This window comes from Chenopodium album, chromosome 23, assembly GCF_948465745.1.
Source record: "Chenopodium album chromosome 23, dcCheAlbu1.1, whole genome shotgun sequence".
NCBI lineage: Eukaryota > Viridiplantae > Streptophyta > Magnoliopsida > Caryophyllales > Amaranthaceae > Chenopodium > Chenopodium album.
Window position 1 is genome coordinate 35,212,305 of NC_137856.1, and position 20,881 is coordinate 35,233,185.

General features: G+C 34.8%; 2 protein-coding genes across 4 annotated transcripts; both read left to right on the forward strand.

Annotated features, from left to right (window-relative positions):
• The first annotated feature begins 4,712 nt into the window (after positions 1 to 4,712).
• On the forward strand, positions 4,713 to 9,259 carry LOC145606760 (calcineurin B-like protein 4). 2 transcript variants are annotated; one of them, XM_081662584.1, is made up of 9 exons: positions 4,713 to 4,845; positions 7,206 to 7,366; positions 7,760 to 7,842; positions 7,949 to 8,008; positions 8,187 to 8,295; positions 8,388 to 8,440; positions 8,548 to 8,628; positions 8,711 to 8,823; positions 8,932 to 9,256. In XM_081662584.1, exons 2-9 carry the CDS (start codon positions 7,288 to 7,290, stop codon positions 8,996 to 8,998), a joined length of 645 nt encoding a protein of 214 aa, XP_081518710.1. In that variant the 5' UTR covers positions 4,713 to 4,845; positions 7,206 to 7,287; the 3' UTR covers positions 8,999 to 9,256. The 2 variants fall into 2 exon arrangements, with proteins under 2 accessions (XP_081518710.1, XP_081518711.1); XM_081662585.1 differs by lacking the exon at positions 4,713 to 4,845 and having other exon boundaries at positions 7,282 to 7,366; positions 8,932 to 9,259.
• A 1,519-nt stretch (positions 9,260 to 10,778) lies between these two features.
• Positions 10,779 to 18,295, forward strand: LOC145608731 (uncharacterized). 2 transcript variants are annotated; one of them, XM_081664336.1, is made up of 6 exons: positions 11,660 to 11,765; positions 13,827 to 13,879; positions 14,422 to 14,616; positions 14,740 to 14,769; positions 15,683 to 16,780; positions 17,432 to 18,295. In XM_081664336.1, exons 2-6 carry the CDS (start codon positions 13,847 to 13,849, stop codon positions 17,981 to 17,983), a joined length of 1,908 nt encoding a protein of 635 aa, XP_081520462.1. In that variant the 5' UTR covers positions 11,660 to 11,765; positions 13,827 to 13,846; the 3' UTR covers positions 17,984 to 18,295. The 2 variants fall into 2 exon arrangements, with proteins under 2 accessions (XP_081520461.1, XP_081520462.1); XM_081664335.1 differs by lacking the exon at positions 13,827 to 13,879 and having other exon boundaries at positions 10,779 to 11,765.
• The last annotated feature ends 2,586 nt before the right edge of the window (positions 18,296 to 20,881 follow it).

Sequence of the window (20,881 nt, forward strand, 5' to 3'; positions counted from 1 at the left end):
GAAAATATCTAGAATATTACCATAATTGTTGTTTAAATCATTCGTAATGTCACTTTCTGTAATCCTTGATTTGATTTGCAAATTGCTTGGGAATAGAATTTATTATTTATCTAAACTTTTTAAACAAATTGGGGCAATTAGAAGTTGTTTAGCAACAAGATAACTTATCAATTTGGCAACCAGTTACATCAAACACACATCATATGAGGGAGAATGACCAGGATATATATCTAAGGGTCTGTTCTCATACGATTATTTTCAGTTCAGTTCAGTTCAGGTCCTAATTTCCTTCTTTTATAAAATATTTATTTCAATTCAGTTCAGCTCATTTCAGTCAATGAGAACAAGCCCTAACTCGTAGCTAACATGCAACTTTAATTTTGATATTGATTTAAAATTGGACTTTGATTGAGCTGGGTCGTGGTAACACGTAAAAGAATAATTCGACACGACTATTATACATACACAAGGACATTTTTTTAGAGAATGAACTATGCCTTCACTATTACAAAAACATTGTGATATGATAAAGAGCTATTCCTAATCTGCTTCACATATTATGAAAATTATACTACTATTATGGTTTGACAACATGGTACATCCTATATGTGTCGTGTTATGTCGTGAGTTAGATTTGAATTAAAATGTTGTAGAATTATTTTGAGAATTGAGGACAAATATCATGATTATTTGATTATATACTTAGGATAAGGTGTTGTATCTAATTAAATAAGCAATTAAAGTGAAACCTTGTTTATTGAAGAAAGCTCTGTAAAGAGAAGATCAGGACAGCCATTTCTTGTGCCCGATCAGCCGCCCGATCGGGGTGGTGCTCGCCCGATCGGGCGCGAGAAGGAAAGCATTTTCACGAAAATTAAAATCTGGACTTTGAGGTTCACCGCCCGATCGGGCGCGAGAGGCGTCAGATTTTGATACCCATAACCGCCCGGTCGGGCGGTGGTCGGCCCGATCGGGCGCGGGTCTGGGTATGAGAAGTTACGAGCAGTTACTCTTCGTGATGGTTGGTTTTCGCTGGTTTGGTTTCACTTTAATATATATATGTTGTCAGAACATATGATGATACTACTTGAAGAAGATATACAGCATTTTTATTTTCTTTGAAAAACCATTATTGCAATTTCTATTTTTATCATCATCATAATACTAAAAACTTTTATACATTGAATTGTAATTATCCTACTTGTAATTACAATTGTTCTTCGTTGTATCTCTTTAGTAAATTTCCGTGTAAACCCGGTTGTAGTATAGGGTCGGAATTATACTTTTGGGAAAGTGATCCCGTTCACGCCTCGAAGATTTTCCGATCAAATTTGTTTGCTATTTTTGTGACCCTTGTTCAAACACAAATTTTCAACAAATGTAACTAGACACAACGAAAAAACACGATTGCATGTAAGCCAAGATAGGTCACGAAACATAATTATGGTTAAGGCTAGTCACGTAAGTACGACTCGAAGCACAGTATCTTGATCAGAATATTAGATCGGCCAAAAACCTTGGAATAATATCTAGTTTATAGTGCCATTAACTCGTGGAGAATTGTGAAAATTTTGGTAGGAAGTAGTTGGATTCTTCAATAATTGTTGGCCTTGGATCTTGGCCATTTTTATTCTGTCTTCTCACAATGCAACATTGTGACAATTCTAAACATTTCCATTTCAATAGAATAATAAACAATGAACAAAGCATATTAATCAATCAAATTTTTTACTTTAATTTAGACAATAATCTCTTGGTTTTGATTTTGCATGCATGGCCTAGCTTAAATCAATAATTAAGAATAACAAATCCATTCCTTTACATGGTTGTATTGTACTACTGCCATTTGTATAATTTAGTCGGTGTTCCGCAACAAAATCGTATTTTCATTATGAGCTTGTTTCTGACAAATTTTTCTAAAAAAAAAAAAAAAAAGGTTACGCTGTAGCTAGTGATTGGGGTTTAACTATTTAAGGGCTCACGTAATAACTTTATCTCAAATCTCAAATTGATATCATTATACTATCTACTTTCTCCGTTTCTATTTAGGATCTGTTAACATTTACTGAACTGAGTTGAATTGAATTAAACTGAGCTGAATTGATTAGAGCTGAGCTGAACTGAACTGAGCTGAAATGAATATTTTATGAGAGAGGGATATTAGGAGCTGAACTGTATTGAACTGAACTGAACTGATTGGAGCTACATTGAAATGAACTGAATTGAACTGAACTGATTGAAGCTGAACTGAGCTGAACTGAACTGAAATTAAGTAAATGTGAACAGGCCCTTAGTTGACACGTTTAATTAGACACACATATTAAGGAGAGAACATAGAATGATAAAACATGTGGGCAACCTAGTAAAAACAAAGTTAAATTATTCAAAAGAAAAACGTGTCAACTAAAAAAATTCTAAAAAGAAACACGTAGCATACATAGTCAAAGTAACGTATACTTCCTCCGTTTTTAAATACTTGCTCCACTTTCCTTTTCCGGCCGTTTTTAAATACTTGCTCCATTTTCTTTTTTGGAAAACTTTTACAATATTTAATTCATTTTTTACATTTAGTGGACCTAACATAATACTCTCTCTCCTCCCATTCTTCCACTACTTTTGTTTTTTACAATTTTTTATTTTCTCAACTACCCCACTACATCCATATTTTATTACTTTCTCCAATTTCTCCTAAAATTTCGCGCATAGAAAAATGAAGTAAGTATTTAAAAACGGAGGGAGTAGTTAAGATGACACGTATGTCACATTTGGCAAGAAATTAGTAAAAAAAAAAAATACTCACTAGTCACTAGGCATATGTCAATAGCCCTAAGACACACCAACACACGTGGGACAATAAACGTAGTAGTTTGACATTTGTTCCAAGACGATGGTAAGACTTGACGCCATGAGCCGTGGGAAGTGTTAAGAGCTTGAAGCCTTGAACCTTACTCAAGCTCACAAGGTTTAATTCGTTGGTGTAGGACATCTTTATATTATTTCCCCCTCTCTTCGGCCATTTCTATTATGGAGTATTTCTTTATTATAGTTATAATAATATAGAGTATTCATGTTCCACTTATTTAATACAAGTAAATCACTTTCACTAAACTACAATATTACTATAGCTGCCAACTAAGAGTCTAAGCTAGAACCTAAAGAACGGCAATTTGTTAATATTTGAGGGTTGAATATTCCAAAATTTTCTCACCCAACAATTGATGTTTGTGGAAATTTTGTATAATTAGTATGCTTTCTGTTTTGGACATGTACATATACTCATAATTCAACTACGAATAGTGAAATACTAAATACCGCTGTCCAAATTTATCGCCACCACCATCATTTCGAGCAAACGGACAATTTAGCCCTTATTAAACCCAAATTCATTTTTCAGCCTTATTTTTTTTTCTCCCCTCAAACACCAACCACTCACCTTTCTTACCACACGACCACATATTTGAGAATTACTGGAAAGCAATTGGCGGCGAGCTCAAGCAGTGGTGGCGACTACAACAGCGGAATGGGTGGAAATGAGGTAAATAGTTTCCATTTTTTTTTATGTAATAGGTGGCTGGTAACCAAGGGTGAAAACCGGTTTCCAGATAACCAGCGACCAAATTCGGTTGACTGCAGCCGTTAACCGGTTTTCACCTCTGGTTACCAGCCACCATATTTAATTTTTTTTTGGAAGAAAACTGACCCATTTTTTTAATTAAGCTCCGGTAACCGGTTTTGGCCTCCGGTTACCGTCCACGGTATCTGGTTTTGACCTCCGGTTGACCGTGGTAACCGGAGCCCAAATCCGGTTGACCGTGGTAACCGGAGCCCAAATCCGGTTACCATCCATGGTAACCGGTTTTGACCTCCGGTTGACTGCGGTAACTGGAGCCCAAATCCGATTACCATCCACGGTAACTGGAGGTCAAAACCGGTTAACGTGGAGCTGCGGTTGACCCCCGATTCTTTTTCTGTCGAGCCACCTCGATCACCATCCATTTCTCATCGACTTTCGAGGTCGTTGTGGCTGTTCGGTGTAGAAGGTGGTGGTTGACACGGTTGTGGTTGATGGACTAATGTTAGAGAATGAAATGGAAAAAAAAAGTTAGTAAGGGCAAAATCGTCAGTTTGCTTGAAATGATGGCGGTGGCGATAAATTTGGACGGCGGTATTTAACACCCCACGATGAATATTGTGTATAAGTAGTAGTTCGTACAAATTGTAGATATACGGAGTAGTAAATTTTTGAGGTATGGTAAAAGTTTATTCTAACCGGATATTTAACCCTCACGATTTTTTAATCTAATATTTACAGTCCAAACACTTTGAAATGAATCTATGAAGGAGCCCTGAATTTAGAGAATGTTCTAATTTAATGAACTGAGCTAAGCTAAACTGATTGGAGCTGAACTGAACTGAATAGAGCTGAAATTAAATGTTTATAAGAGAACGAAATTAGGAGTCGAACTGAACTGATTGAAGCTGAACTGAACTGAAACTAAGCCGAAGAGAACAGACCTTACCTTTTCCGCCGAAGAGGAACCCAAAGCAAAGGTACTTTATACTCGATTTGAATTTTCTATAAAAGGGGACGAGAGCTCGTCACCTACAGCTAGATTAAAAACCCATCACGCAATTTGCACAAGATTTATAATTTTAAAAAATAGATTAAATTAAAATAAACCCATTCTTCTTATCAGACTCACTTCTCCATTTCTGCAACAAATTACAACAGCTACTACCCAAAAATACATCATTTTTCCTTGAAATTTGGGATTATTTACAAAAAGCTATCAAGCGCATTTTAATTTCTCTTCATTTTTCTCAAATTTCTTTCGTTTTTCCCAGGTTAGTACTTTCAAATTATGTGATTTTTTTTCATTTTATTTTATATCAATGTCTTAGAAATTAGTTATAAAGCTTTAATCTTTGTACTACGGAGTAATATGTATTCTTTTTTTTTTTCTTTTTTTTTTAATAAATTTGTATGATCAGCTTATATTGTTGTTGTTTGATTTATTTGCGTTTTGAAAGAATTTGATGAATCAATGTTGTACAAGAAATTAATTTGTTTTGCATGGTTAAAAATAAAAATAATGTTACATTATTTTCTTTCTAAAAAGTGTAGTTGCAGTGTTGCACTCTAATTATTAAAAGTATACAGTGTGTGAATTATGAAATGTTGATTTCAATGTTGATCAATTCAATTTTGTTATTAATTTTATGATTACTAATTTGATTAAAAACAATGTTGGCAAAAGAAGTTATTGAAAACCTCAAATTTTTGGGTTTTTCTTGTTCAACTTTCTTTTATTGGAAATGAAATGCAGATAATTTTTTTATTTTATTTTATTTTTCTTCTGGGTTTTATTTGTTAATTAATACTATCATGTTATAAACTTATAATTCTTTCATTTATAACATGAGATAAATTCTTATGGTCGTGTTTCACATTGTTGTTGTCCTTGTTATTAGTGTGGTTGCCTTGATTACTTGCAATTATCAAAATTGTAGGGTTATTTAAGAAATCTTCAAAGCCTTTGACTTTTTTAATTGATTAAAATGTGCAACTTGTTTCCCTATTGAGATCATTGTTTTTGGCAACATCAATGTGTTTGGTAAGTTGATTATGTAAGCTTTAATAAATTATGTTTAAAGGGTTAACAATGGTAGTGTTGCTTATGCTAGTTAACTGCCCTTTCACTTTCAATTGTATATTTTTCTATGATATGAAAGCAACTTGTTAAGTTTTTAATGTAGTTCAATTTCGTCCATTTGTTGCATTAAATCTCAACTACCATTACTTGGTTTTTCAACTTTTTCCCTGTGTCTTTTGAGATCAGGACAGTTGGGGATAATGAGTAGAGTTAGCTATGTTTCAACGATAATTAGTATTGGCGTTTGTGGTTAAAGATTGTTCATTGGTGCTTCATTGAATTGTTACACTCGCTGTCATTTTCTCCTTTTGTGAACTTCATGCTAGTGTTATTTAGTGGCTTGATTGTGATTTGTAAATTTCGATAGGAGCTTACTAGAGAATTAGCTTAGTTAGGCTGCCTTGATCATCTTGTGGCATAGGATCATAGGATCCTTGACTTGTCACTTTTGTACTAGACTAGAGATGAGAAATCGTTCTTTTTACAGTGTTTGAAGGTTCACCTCTTAAAATCTGATGGTTTTATGATTCTTGGCCAAGTATGTTAGCTGATTTCAAATGTTTAATTTATATTTCAGATCATGTTGGTGTAATCGACACAATCTTAAGGCTGAGTAGAACATTAAATCAGTGGTCTGTATGTTGATATTATAAGTCTTCTATTTGGCTGATAATTGTATCGAGGAGAGGGTATACACAGTGAAGAGATTTTCTAAGGCTTTCTTTGTTTCACTGTAAAGTTGTTTTAGGGAATACAAATTCATGTGAACAATATGGTCTAATACAGGATACAATAAGAGCAACATTGCGGTGTAAATCTTCCTGTAGGCAGGTGCTTTGTGCATAGACGGATTTGGAAATGACCTCTTCTATTATGACCTTTAGATTTTCCTTTACTTTTCTGCAACCCACAATTTAATACCCCACATAAGGACTTTGCTCTAATACGAACAAGACGTAAAAGTTGATAAACAATAGATGAGCATCTGTTTGTTTGCATTTATTTAAGCAGACTATCCTCCAACACAGACATGTTTTACTGTGTTTAGGCCCATTGAAGATACATCAGAGATATTAGGAAGTAAATTGTGGCTACAAATTTGCTGAGCTAATAGTTAACAATGTGTTTTTCTAAGAAAACTGGTTATTAATGATTCATCACCCTGAATCCCATAACCTTGGTTGTGGAAATCATTCACTCATCTGAAATCAGCTTTTATGTGTGCGTGTATGTGTTTGAAATCATGACTGCTGCCTAGATATCTGCTACATGTACTCAATATTCACTGATAGTTCTCATTTCCTGATAATTTTTTCATGGCAGAATCCATGCTGTGTTTTTGTGGATGCACAATAACATTTGTTTAGCTTGATGTTTGCATTTTTTGTCATGTTTCCTGACTTCCTGTAATCCTGTTAGCCATTGGTTGTCTTTAGCGATAGCTAGTATTCCTATGTGCAGAAAGCTTTGAGTGTATTCTGTATACACTAATTGCCTCTCAGCAGCTCCTTATGAGACTTATGCTAAGATTCTTGTTAATCATTATTGCAGATTTTATTTGGATTATCCCAAGTGGTATAAGCTTGCTAAACAGAAGAAATAGCTAGTTGGTGAAGTATTTTTGCTACTATATATGGGCTGCTGCTATTCGAAGAAAGTTGGTCGTGTTCCTGGATACGAAAATCCTGCCGTCCTTGCCTCTGTAACACCCTGTGAGTGTTCATCATATATCAAAATACTGCATACCCTATAAATACTTGTTTTGCTTCTATGGAACCTCTGTTGTTTAATACCAATTACTTTTTGTATATCAATGATGGCATCTTTGTTTATAACTTTATAGTAACTAGTCTTATGATCTGTGTACAGTTAGTTCAATAAAAGGTTGAGAGAAAGATGTTTTATTTCAGAAAAGGGAAGGGGAAGGGGAAGGTGATGAAAGAAGAGAGATATAACCATATGAACAAATATCAATAGTCTTTGTCCCTATGGGCTTGTGTTCTTACATACTCCGTAATAGCCTAATAGGAATACATACTTATGGAGTAATGAAAAATATGGAGTACCTTGTACTGATACATTCCTGGGTTATTTATCATCTGCAGTCACTGAGAGTGAAGTAGAGGCCTTGTATGAGTTATTCAAGAAATTGAGCAGCTCCATAATTGATGACGGCCTAATTCATAAGGTAAGTAAATTTATGGACCTTGATTGGAGTTTTTTTTAACGCCACATCATTTCTTCCATAATTTATGGCATTCATCTTCATTTTTTTCATTTATGTATTTTGACAGGAAGAGTTCCAACTTGCGCTCTTTAGGAACAGTAAAAAGGAGAATCTCTTTGCAGATAGGGTAAGTACTGAGTAGTAGGCAGCTTCAGTTTCTTTCTTTCTTAATTTCTGGGTCGTTCTTGTTGCCAAATTCTACTGTATAACCTGTAGCACTATATCAAAATGAAATATGCTTGGAAGGTTTTCTTGTCTAGCCTGAAGTCGCCCTGGAACAATGTCTTACATTCAGTCTTTTACAGATCTTTGACTTGTTTGATTTGAAACGCAATGGTGTCATTGACTTTGGAGAATTTGTTCGGTCACTGGCAGTATTTCACCCAAATTCACCAGTAAAGGATAAGATGGAATGTATGTACCTCTATGATTTGTAAGTAACCGCGTTTAACAACCTTCATCTGACAAAACTGTTTTGTATTAATGGAAATACTTTCTGCCTGCAGTTGCTTTCAAATTGTATGATCTGAGACAAACTGGGTTTATTGAGCGTGAAGAGGTGAGTACTTGTAGCTTTTTATCAGTGAGAATCTGGATAACCAATTGTTAGCCATTCTCCAATTTTTTTCATATTCCATAAGCTCACTATCATTTACTTGAACACAGTTGAAGGAGATGGTTCTGGCTCTGTTGCATGAATCGGAGTTGTTCCTCTCAGATGATGCTGTCGAGGCAATTGTGGATAAGGTATATAACAAAATTCTTTTCCATGCTTAATTTTTTTATCTCGGTAGTTCATTCATAATATATTGGTATATTGTTTCCACAGACATTTACTGAAGCAGATTTGAAAGGCGACGGGAAGATAGATCGAGAAGAATGGTGTGAATTAGTAAAGACTTATCCTTCATTGCTAAAGAATATGACACTCCCATATTTGAAGTAAGTTTTTCACCTCAAAAAGTATATTTTCTGAAATTTCTGAAGTACTTCTCAAAAAGGGTCCATTAGTTTTTGCAGAATAATTTATCGTAACGTTGTTTTTTTCAGGGATATTACATTAGCATTTCCAAGCTTCATTTTAACCTCAGAAGTTGAAGACATAGAAGTGCCTTAGAAAGAAAAAAGAGTACAGATTGATGGTTGATGAAAAGCATTTTGCGACAATTTTAGGAGTTTGTGTCCGGCTTTCCTTCAGCCTTTTTCTCCAAACTTTGAGGCTTGTTCCAACGACGTGGTAAGGGTGAGCTGATATGAAGAACCCAACTAGATCAGATGGTTTTCAGGGTTCAGATCACACAGTGAAGCAACACCAATGTTTCACCAAATTCGCCCAATCGCCCCTTGTGTATTGGAAAAAGGAAGAAAAAAAAAAGTGCAAGCAGAACATATATCAATATGTAACATCTTGTACTTGTACGTGTAGTATCTTACAACATCTACAATAAAGTACATCCTTTTGAAATGCTCATATGTTTATGTTCTTGTGTTAATACCAATTGCAAAGACTAAAATTAACCATCCTTCCAAAACTTTAACCTACTAAATTGGTTGGCAGTAAAGCTCATAAATTTATTCTATATTACAGCTAATTGGACAAACAACATATTCATACATGACCTTAAATTATAGGTTTGAATAAGGTTAGAAACTTAGGGTGCGAGGAGAAGAAACTCTTATGAGTTTATCAAATGATCGAGTACATATCCAATTAGTTGTTTTTAATAGATTCATGAGTGTTGAAATACCTTATTGTCCAGATGTGACTAGTCTATCATCAAAGAAATATGAAGAAAAAAAAAAGACATCTCACAAGCTAGAGGAGTTACTCTTATCATATCATGAATTTACTATGAAAACTCACTCAAGCTTGCAAGTAGAATCGATTATCCATTTTTGTTTAGGCACCTGTTTCATCTAAAAGACTAAAATATAACAACGAGATTCTACTTCTAATATACTAAGATCATGATATGAGTCAAGCAAGTGATTTAAATAAAGATAGTTGTGGGCCGTGTCTAGATCATGTGTTTTGGGGCTAGCTAGGCTAAGCTCACGAGTTGACCCACATACTATGTGTCGTGCTAAAATTTTAAACATGTAAGCCCATACACGGCCGAAGCCCACGTGCCACCATGTCGAGCATAAGCCAAGTTTAACTGATTTTAGCGTGCTTTTGTCATAACGTGTTGTGCTTCTCTCAAATAAAGGCTGTCCCTGCCTAACCCACGACCTGACATTCACGGTAACATGTCGTGTTCGTGCCTACATTTTGATTGTGTCGTGCTTTTTCATGTTGGGTGTTCGATGTTTTGGGCTAGCCAAATCTAGTGTCATCTTTAAGTGTAATGCAATAGTTTGAAGATGAAAAGAACCAAGTTTCTAGGAAGTCTCACTTCACTTCCTACATAATTGTCAACCAAACAACTGAAACAAGTATATAGATATCTATTTCCTAGAAAAATAAACTTCCCATGAATTTATTAGGCAACCAAAGTACCAAACAAGTCCTAAGTAGTTAAAACAAACCAATTAAACATCACTAGATTCACTAGTCACTACCCCTCCCACAACTCCACAAGAAGCAAGTTGAATAGTGAAGTATTAGGTTGAGCTCTAGTTCTTGACCTTTCTTTCTCCAACAAGAAGTTGACAACTCTTTCATTTAACCCTTTTTCTATTATCACACACCCCTTTCACTTTTTTCCTTTTCACTTCTCAATTCTTAGATAATCACATATTTCTTCTATAGTCCATATCAACTCCACATATCCATTCCTCAACCTAGGAAATTGGATTTCTTTTTTTTTTTTTTTTTCATGAAAAAACTATCAAAATCATAAATTACAAACAAACAAATGTCCTACATTGTTGAAATCCTTTTTGTTTCTCTCTCCAAATTTTAGCCCCAATTAATCAATTATCCATTTTAATTTTAATATTAGTATTTTTTTTATTTTTTATTTTTTTATTATTTTTTTTTTTAATTTGAAGCTTTATACTGAAAAGTGAAAAAGCAAACAATAATTCTTCAATCTTTCTTGCACAACACACACTCTCTCTCTTCTCTTTGAACTGATTCCTGAATCTGAATTTTGAATAGAAGCAATTACAACCCTTTTGAAATCGTTCCTGAAATTCGATTCTTTCATCCGGATATCTTCAAATCCAAATCAATTCGATTCCATCTTCCAATCTAATCCAAAAAAATCCAATCTTTCTGCATTAAAAAAACCCTTGAATTTCTCCCTTTTTTTTTTTTTGAATTTCAATCGATACCCATCACAAATTATCCCCAAATTCTTTCAATTTCTATCGATTCTGTAAAAACCCATTTGCTTAATTACCCAAACAATTCATCTTTTCTTTTGGGAGGGGTTAATTTTTGTTCAAATGTGTCTGTAATGCACCCAGTTGGAACTAATACTGGGACAAAGAATACCCTAAAACGTTCTAGATCATTCTCATTGAATATGCCTGCAACTGTTACTGATAATTCAATGGTTTCCCAGAAATTTTCTGTTGATGATGATGGTGGTGGTGATTACCCTTTATTCTCTGTTGATGAAATTGTGCAATACCCTTTGCCTGGTTATGTTGCACCCACTTCACTTAGTTTTAGCCCAGATGATAATTTGATTACTTATTTATATAGCCCTGATCATAGTTTGAGCAGGAAGGTTTTCAGCTTTAATTTGGAAAATGGTAAGCATGAATTGGTGTTTAGCCCTGTTGATGGTGGGCTTGATGAGAGTAATATCTCTGAAGAGGAGAAGTTGAGGAGAGAGAGAGCTAGAGAGAGGGGATTGGGTGTGACGCGGTACGAGTGGGTTAAGATGTTATCATCAAAGCAGAAGATGATCATGGTGCCTTTGCCTGATGGGGTTTGTTTTCTGATTGCTTTCTTTCAAGTTTTAGTTTGTGTGTTTTTTCTTGTTATGTTTTAATTTTGAATATTGAATTTTGTGTTAGTTGATTGGTTTGATTTATTTATATAGTAGAACTGTAGAAGTTAATATCATAATTTTGGTGTAAAGGATTGTGATGTAGACGAGATTTGATCCCATGCGAAGATTTAGCTAAGCAAGCTAGCATCCATATTTGATGCATGCATATTGTGAATTTATCTGCTATGAGTTTCTATGTTTCATAGCAGTAAAATTTATTGCAGTAAGCTTGATTAATGTGGCTTCTTACTTTTTAGTGTTCCTTGGAGTATATGTATCGAATGCTGAACTTTTCTGGAACTCATTAAAGTTGGTGTTGGGTGTCTTTTCAATCCAGCATTTTACATAGGTAACTTGTCACAATCAGGCAATTTGGGTAAAAAGTGTCAAAGCAGTTAGTAGGGCTCCTACCTTTAAATGGACTAATGCTTTTTAGTCTTCTTTTATAACGATGATGTGTTTTGCCATGTCAATAACTTTTCATGATCCTTGTATGATGCCTTCTCTGGGGTTGGAGGTTATTGCTAGAGTCTAGAGAAGGAGACATTGCCTTAAAATAGGATTCTCCCCTTTCGTATACTGATACCATGTTGGTTATGAAAATTCTGTTCTTACTTCTTTGTAAAACTTTCACACTTTCAGTTTATAGATGATCACTATGTTTATGCATGGCGCCTGGTTGTGTGGATGGATTAAAGATATAAATGGCCGGAATACTTCTATTATTTTCATCATTAAAGGAAGGGGTAGGGGAAATTGAGGAAGGATGGATCAAATAGAACAATGTGTGACAAGTCCGCACCACTGTATTTGAAGGGTTTCTTTTTATTTTCTCAAAGTGTCGTAGGAATTGCTTTCTTTAGAAATTTCGTATCTTGCAATATTGCCTCATGGCTTTGGTGGGTCTGCGTGTTCATTTATGATGATGGTAGGGTGGTTCAAGATCACAACCGTAGACCGATTGAATTATTTGTGAGCTGTGCTGGAAAGCAGTTCCTTGAACCTCAAAACTCATACACCAGTTTTAATTGACGACTGTAAATCTACTCTTCCTTAGGTTTCTTGTTCTTGTCAGAAAAAAAAAGTGGCTAGTACCTGTTTACCTCTTTGGCTCTTGCCTTCCAGGCTCTCATGTTAAGCTGGTGGAAAACTCAGTTGCTTAGAATCTCCCTTCCTCCCTCTTGTTTTGTGGAATGGAGCTTGTTCATAGATGGTTGTCATTGGGTGTCTTGGAGCTTGACTCTCTTTATTTTTCCTAATCAATATTGAATATATCTCTTGATTCTCTTCTTGTTTTACTGTCTATATAGTGTTGTACTGTCATAGGACATAGTATTTTTCATATTGAAACTTGTCCAAAATGTGGACTTTAATGAATTAAGTTTCCAGGACTCACCATGCTAATTTAAGCTCAAGGCTCTTGTTATTCAGAAATTATGTCCCTTGTTCTGAAGCGTATATCAAGCTGCTGTTCAGCAGTGGCATATGTATTCTTGACATGAATAAGGTCCATGTTTCATGTTGAAAGCTATGTCATAGTTTAGCATATCATTCATTATTCATGGTTGCACATTTCACTTGTCTATACATAGTTGGAGCTCGTCTCTAGTTGCTTCTTTCTATTGTTTAGTTGTGCATAATCTATGCCCTATGATGGATTTTTGGTGGAAAAAAAAAAAAAAAACAGTGGAGCTGACAATTGTTCTGTAATGGATATATTCACTAAGGATTGGGATTCTGCTACTGTAGCATAAAGTCTTTACTTCTTTGTTAATAAAAAATAAAGAATTTAATGGTCAAAGCTGTGTGTTGGCTAACGTAAAGTTCAAGATGCATGTTTGTGAAACAGATGTAGTATGGAATAGAGAACCCTTGTAGACCTTTTCAACTCTATTGGATATTGTTGATATAGTTTAAATAGCAGTTCTGGTAGATTCATATATGCTTATGGAAAGCCTTTCACGTGTTTTAATCCAGTCCCTTATTGGATCCCTACAGGGAGCTGCTCTTTTGTGGAAATGGAAAGAGGATCCTGCCTTCCCTTAAGAAAGGTATAAATTGTAGGAAGGAGATGGTTCTGGTTTCAGGAGACTGATTTGAGGTTAAACATTAGTCATAGGTACTCTTGCATTAATCTAGGACATCTGCTACATTTTCTGAGGCATGTGGAACTATCCTATGTTGTTGTTTCTGGGTTAGATATTTGGATGCAATGATTCCTCTTTACTCATGAACTTAGTGTCTCAGCCTGCTGTACATCAGGTCTGTCCCAGTCTTCCAGGATTTTGGTGTTGAACCATTTACTATTTTGATAGTCACAATGACACGCCATTTATCATGAGTTAATGTTGAATGGACTCTTGATTGTATCTGAAGGTTTATGTTGTTTGTGTTGGTTTAGGAAAAGGTATTTATGTTTGTGTGAGCCAGTTACCACCTTTGAATTTTCATATGTTAAAGACTGTTTGTATCCATCGTCCTTGCTCCGGTGTAGGCATGTTATATTAAAAGTCCTTTTACCTTGTAATATCACTATTGATCCCTGTGATGGTACTTTTGATTGCCCCTCACGTTTTTCCTATGACATGCACAGGTCTATTTGTATGATCTTTCTTCCTCCAAAGTTGATCTCAAGCTTCAAAGCACACCCAATTCGCCAATTATTGATCCACATCTTTCTCCAGATGGTAATATGCTCGCTTTTATAAGAGGCTATGAGCTGCATGTTTTCGATATCCTGTACAACAAAGAGAAGCAATTGACATCTGGTGCAAAAGGAAGTACTTTAGTAAGTTGCTAACCTATCCTGTTTCCGTTGATGGACTAAATAATAATATTGTATATCTTTTTTTTGACTTTTTTTTAAAAATTGTTTCATGGACATAACATTTTTGTTATTATTTTTTTCCAGACTCATGGTCTTGCAGAATACATTGCTCAGGTAATATTTCTATGCTACCTTCTATTGACTCTCGCTTTACCCTGGTTCATCAACCTTGCAGCTTGTTGTGATTAACATTCTGGTGACATTGACACGCTCCCAAATCCCAATTCCATAGGGTATATGAGCTATCTCACTTTGTATTTTGAATGCCTGTTCCCTATATTCGCTATAACAAATTACCAGGTTACCTTTCAATTTTCTGAAATATAATGATTTAAATCATATTACTCTTGAGTCTTGACATCTTAAAGTGATACCATGAGATGAAAGTTGAACACATAAAATCAGTTAAATGTTTGCCAACCACCATTTTATTATTATTGCAACAACAATATAGCAGTCCTGCATTATGGGAATCCCTCTCAGCTTTCTCATAGGGACTGATTGTGAGCTTGTGAAGGCATTGGCAGCATGAATGACATGCCAATTGGAATGACAAACATGATTTCTCTCAGTCAATACTATGTGCAAGTTGCGCCTTTTCTCTTGTGTATTGTAGAAGAGTGGTGATGGAGATTTTTGTGGACTTCCTTCTGTTTGTCATTTTTGATGTGCTTCTGCCCATTTTACATTACCTAAATGGTACCGTTCATAATTATTGCCACAAGTTTACCCTCTCAGCTTATCATTGTTTGCAACTGCCAGCATTTTGTCCATAAACCCGCACTCTTGGGTGTTTTGTTTGTTTTTTTTTTTTGTTTTGTTGTATCTATTTTGTGTTGATGTAAGAATAGCATGTTTAATTAATAACCACATTTTGTGCTTTAGAGAGCCTTATTACAATACTCTGAAAACTCTTAGCACTTAGCTCGTATATGCTGAAATATATGGTCGAAATTCCTGTACTTTATAATCTTGGAAGTATAGTTTCTTAAACCATCCCTTTAAGCTTTCTATTTTGTAATTGTAGGAAGAAATGGATCGCAAGAATGGTTACTGGTGGTCACTGGACAGCAAATTTATTGCTTTTACAGAAGTTGATTCTTCTGAGATTCCGCCATTTAGAATTATGCATCAAGGTAAAAGTTCAGTTGGTCCTGATGCACAAGAAGATCATGCTTATCCCTTTGCAGGAGCTTTAAATGTCATAGTCAGACTTGGTGTAGTATCTATTGCTGGAGGTCCTATCACATGGATGGATCTTCATTGTGGAAGAAATAGGGATGAGGAATATTTGGCTAGAGTCAACTGGTTGCCCGGAAACATTCTTATCGCTCAGGTTTTAAACAGAGCTCAAACAAGGTTAAAGATTCTCAAATTCGATATTAAGACAGGTCATAGGAAAGTTTTGCTGGTGGAGGAGCACGATAAGTGGGTGAATTTGCATGACTGCTTTACACCACTTGACAAAACAATAAGTGGTGGTTCGGGGGGGTTTCTTTGGGCTAGTGAAAAAACAGGATTCCGCCATCTTTACTTGCATGACGTTGATGGGCATTGTTTAGGGCCTGTAACAGAAGGTGATTGGATGGTTGAACAAATTGCCGGAGTTAATGAGGCAACAGGTGTTTTGTATTTTACCGGAACCGTTGATGGACCATTGGAGTCCAATCTTTACTCTGTTAAATTGATCCCCAGTAGGTCCAACCCACTGCAGGCCCCTGTTAGATTGACACGGGGCAATGGAAAACACATTGTTGTACTTGACCATCAGATGCAAAGATTTATTGATATTCATGATTCTTTAACTTCACCGCCAAAAGTTGTCTTGTGCTCTTTACGTGATGGAAGCTTGATTACCACACTGTATGACCAACCATCTGGAGTTCCAAGATTCAAGAGGCTCAAACTTGAACCCCCAGAAATCGTCCAGATTAAAGCAAATGATGGTACTGTATTGTATGCTTCGATGTATAAACCTGATGAAGCAAGATTTGGTCCACCACCATATAAAACTATGATAAGTGTTTATGGTGGACCAAGTGTGCAGCTTGTGTCTGACTCCTGGATTAATGCCGTTGACATGAGAGCTCAGTACCTGAGAAGTAAGGGTATTTTGGTCTGGAAGGTCAGTAATTTTAATCAACTCTTATCCTAGATTTACCTTTTTCTCATAGATGTTTAAGCTTATAATATAGCAATTTGCTGCTACCTCATTTGTTTTTTTTTTTTATTTTTTTATTTTTTTATTTTTTTATTTTTTTTTTATTTGGGAAGCCTCAAATTGCCGCAACCTCATTTTTCACTTCTGCATGATTAATGAAATATTTGCATCTTTTATGAACATAATGTTTTTACACTGCTATTATTAAAAACATTATGTATCAGAATACTGTCATCTAATCAGAGTATAAGATCCATTGAGGAGTGTTCTATTTCTGTGTATAAGACTTATAAGTGCTATTTTCTGTAAAATCTTTGGTTTTGTACAATACTATTACAACAACAACAACAATGCCTTAGTCCCAAAATGATTTGGGGCCGGCTAACATGAATTGTCACAAGAAAACGTCCGATATAGAAAAAGGGACATTACAAGATGGTTTTGTCCAATATTTAAACTATTTTAAAGAAAATCATTACATATGTCCTCACTTCACATTGAATCTGTGTATTATGGTTTGTTTCATGATATACCAATATTGTCTCCTAAAATCTTTTCTTTACAAATTTTGATGCTAATTCTGTCACCCTTCTGTTTCTTTTTCCACAATCACAGCTGGATAACAGAGGATCAGCACGACGTGGGCTAAACTTCGAAGGAGCCGTAAAACACAAATTTGGTCGCATTGACGCTGAGGACCAGCTTGCAGGAGCTGAATGGTTAATTAGTAAGGGATTAGCAAAAGAGGGTAGTATCGGCCTTTATGGGTGGAGTTATGGTGGGTATCTTTCAGCCATGACATTGGCAAGATTCTCTGATGTGTTTAGCTGTGCTGTTGCGGGGGCCCCAGTTACTTCTTGGGATGGTTACGACACTTTCTACACTGAGAAGTACATGGGATTGCCCTCAGAAAATGTTGCTGGCTATGAGTTTGGCTCAGTGATGCACCATGTTCAAAATGTCAAAGGGAAGCTGCTTTTAGTACATGGAATGATTGATGAAAACGTGCATTTCAGGCACACTGCTAGGCTTGTGAACGCTTTTGTGGCTGCTGGTAAACCTTACGAGCTTCTTATATTCCCAGATGAGAGACACATGCCTCGGCGCCTAAGGGATCGGATATATATGGAAGAGAGGATCTGGGAATTCATAGAGAGGAACCTTTGAACACCTCGGTTTCATTTATATGGAATACCGCCATTTATTTGAATGATAATACCCCCCATTCATAGTCTTTTTTTTCTGGGAATTCATACTACCCTCTTCTTCTTTTTTTTTTTTTTTTTTTTTTTTTTCTTTCTTTGGGTGGAAAAGGGTGTAGAGGAAGAATTATAGAGGGTAAGCAGCAAAGTTCATGTTGTCTAATAAAACTTTTTCCCCCATCAATTTCTCTTCTTTATAGATTAGTTGAATAAACTAGAGGTTACTTCTTATTCCCTGTAATTTTAGATATTGTAATAATATTGCCTTTCAAGTTTATAGCCTCGTTTTTCTGTGTTTTTTTTTATTTATTTTTTATTTTTTATTTTTATTTTTTTATTTTTTAAAGCCTTTCGCCCCTTCTCCAATTTCAGGTTTTACCTTTAGCCATTTTTTCCCCCTATAGTCATATCTTCATGTCTCGAATGAGGGTTCACCGTTAATCGGAACATAGCCTGATCAGATTTCTCTCGAACATGTATTTTCACTACCCTTCTCTTGAACATGTATATTCACAATCACTGGTAAGAAGTGGTGCTAATGATAACGGAATTATGGAATTTTGTATAAAACTCCCTGACATTTATAGGAAGCATCATGTTAATGTCTATGGTAATTGGTAAAGCTTATCCATAATACAAGAATCTCTTTATGAAGAAAACACTTGTTTGAAATTTGAATTGCATATCCGTGAACATTCTGTGTTGTAGTGTATTTAAACGGCAAGGTCCAATGGGTATGGTACTGCTCGGTGAATCACTATCATTCATCAATGATCATAATTTGAAGCACTATATGATAGAGTATAAAACATATTCTTGAAACTTAACCAACTTAACATTTTGGCTAATTGGTTCTTTAACACTAGATCCTACTATATATCCAGCAGTGTTGCCGAAGTTTTAAGAAAAACCTTATCTAGAAACATACAATTTGACCTATAATTTTATCATTAGTCAAATTCAAAGATGACACATGAAAATTGTAAACAATCCCTTTGAAAAGTGTTCCAATATATTATGGGATTATGAGCAAAGTTTGATGAACATTCTCTAAACTCAATGATAAAATACAACTGGAATGCATGATTGAAATTATGATTTTAAGTACCAAACTCCAAATAAATTAGAATTAAATGCTTTGCATGTAGATGTAACTGATAATATTGGGTGATCCAAGAGGGGACCAAGGGGATGTGCACCCTGTATCCTGAACCCCATGAAGCTACTGTTTTTATACTTATAAAGATACAAGTAATTTCCATGATAATATTGTTATGGGTGCTTTTTTATTTGTTATCTTCTGTCTATTCCAATCAATGTCTCTTTTTGTTCAATTTGAAATAATTCAATGTTTATCAAGCTGACTGACTGTAGTGTTTGATGCTTTTGATGAGAGCATGGTGAGTTTTCAAATGTGGGTACACCCTTGCTAATGACTGTCGAGCAACCGTCTTATTATTGAAGTTCTTTCGTTCAAAATTACTCCATCCGTCTCTAAATTGTGAATCGTGTTATGATTGTTTAATTGTGCCTTTAGATGATGGACCATGTTTCGAGTTTAGTTTAATTGATTAAGGGCAGATTATTTTTAGGAGGATAAAGAAAGAAGAATGCTTGTGATAATGTTTCAATCTAATCCATTGTAACCTACTACTTGTAGTATAAAATAAAGATAGATGATAAGAGGGTGACTAATTGCAACTAATTTATATTACTATCCAATTCAATAATGATGAAAAGGAAATAGCTTTGTGTGTGCACAGAAATTATTAAAGGATAAAGAAAGAACATGATAGCTTGGTTAGAATTATTAAGGATTCAATAATGTAGCACTAAAAGCTAAGTTATTTTAATTTGATTTGTTTAGTTATCTTTGTGATTCCTATCATAGTACTAAGTACTGTGCTAATTAATATAGTTGAAGAATACATGTCACTGCAAACCAATGATCAAGACTATGAAAGTGTCATCTTTGAAGCCTAGATGTAAAGAGTATGAGCTTCGGTCTATGAACTCTCTTGAGCTTTGCATCACAACAAGAGGCCACCATATCGTCCATGACCAACATGCTAGCACAAAGATAGTAGCGCTATCTTTAGGCTAAAAGGTATGCATTAATATACATCAAGTATTGAACAGGCTAATTTGAACGGTTATACCTTACTAGTTGACAGATGAAGTAAATCGACATTAAAAATTGGAATATTCACCTAAAAAATTCAGATGCCTAGATTATAATCTTTGCTACAAGTAACAAGTAAGGTGTCTATACAATTCTTACACCCAAAGTTTAAAAAACCCTTAGTAGAATTAACTTTTGGCATCAATTTTCCAAAAGGAAGTTATTTATTTTACAATTCTTCAATTACATATGTACAAATTACCTCATGTCTCAAATCGATGCTTACTTAAGTACAATCTAAATTAAAGATTTTTAAAATCATAATTATGCATCTAATTATACAAGATAATGTACTTGCTATTAATTAGCACATGCTCCTTTCATTTTTTTTTTATTACAAGTTGCAAAATAGAGGAAATGTTTAATTAGGCTAATGTACCAAAAAAAAAAAAGTTCTATAAACACTATCAAACTCCTTTTCACTCAATGATATATAAAAAAATTAACAATATTATAAACCGATGAATATGTAATTTGGTAACTATGGTTGCACTTGAACATGAACGCATTTCAATCAATTAATTCTTTAAAAATAGGTGTTGGATCAATTCCTTGAAAATCGTGCTAATCAAGGTAGAAATTCTTCAACTCTACATTTGATGACTGGCTCAAGATAATTTCCAATAAATCAATATATTAGAATTGTGCACAATTATACAACTTGTACGCAATAACATATTA

Coding starts and splice junctions, on each gene's coding strand:
- LOC145608731 (XM_081664335.1), top strand. CDS start 11,286: ATGCACCCAGTTGGAACTAATACTGGGACAAAGAATACCCTAAAACGT. Junction 11,766..14,421: donor TGGTGCCTTTGCCTGATGGG/GTTTGTTTTCTG, acceptor TGACATGCACAG/GTCTATTTGTATGATCTTTC. Junction 14,770..15,682: donor TTGCAGAATACATTGCTCAG/GTAATATTTCTA, acceptor TTGTAATTGTAG/GAAGAAATGGATCGCAAGAA.
- LOC145606760 (XM_081662584.1), top strand. CDS start 7,288: ATGGGCTGCTGCTATTCGAAGAAAGTTGGTCGTGTTCCTGGATACGAA. Junction 8,629..8,710: donor TCGAGGCAATTGTGGATAAG/GTATATAACAAA, acceptor TTGTTTCCACAG/ACATTTACTGAAGCAGATTT. Junction 8,824..8,931: donor ATGACACTCCCATATTTGAA/GTAAGTTTTTCA, acceptor TGTTTTTTTCAG/GGATATTACATTAGCATTTC.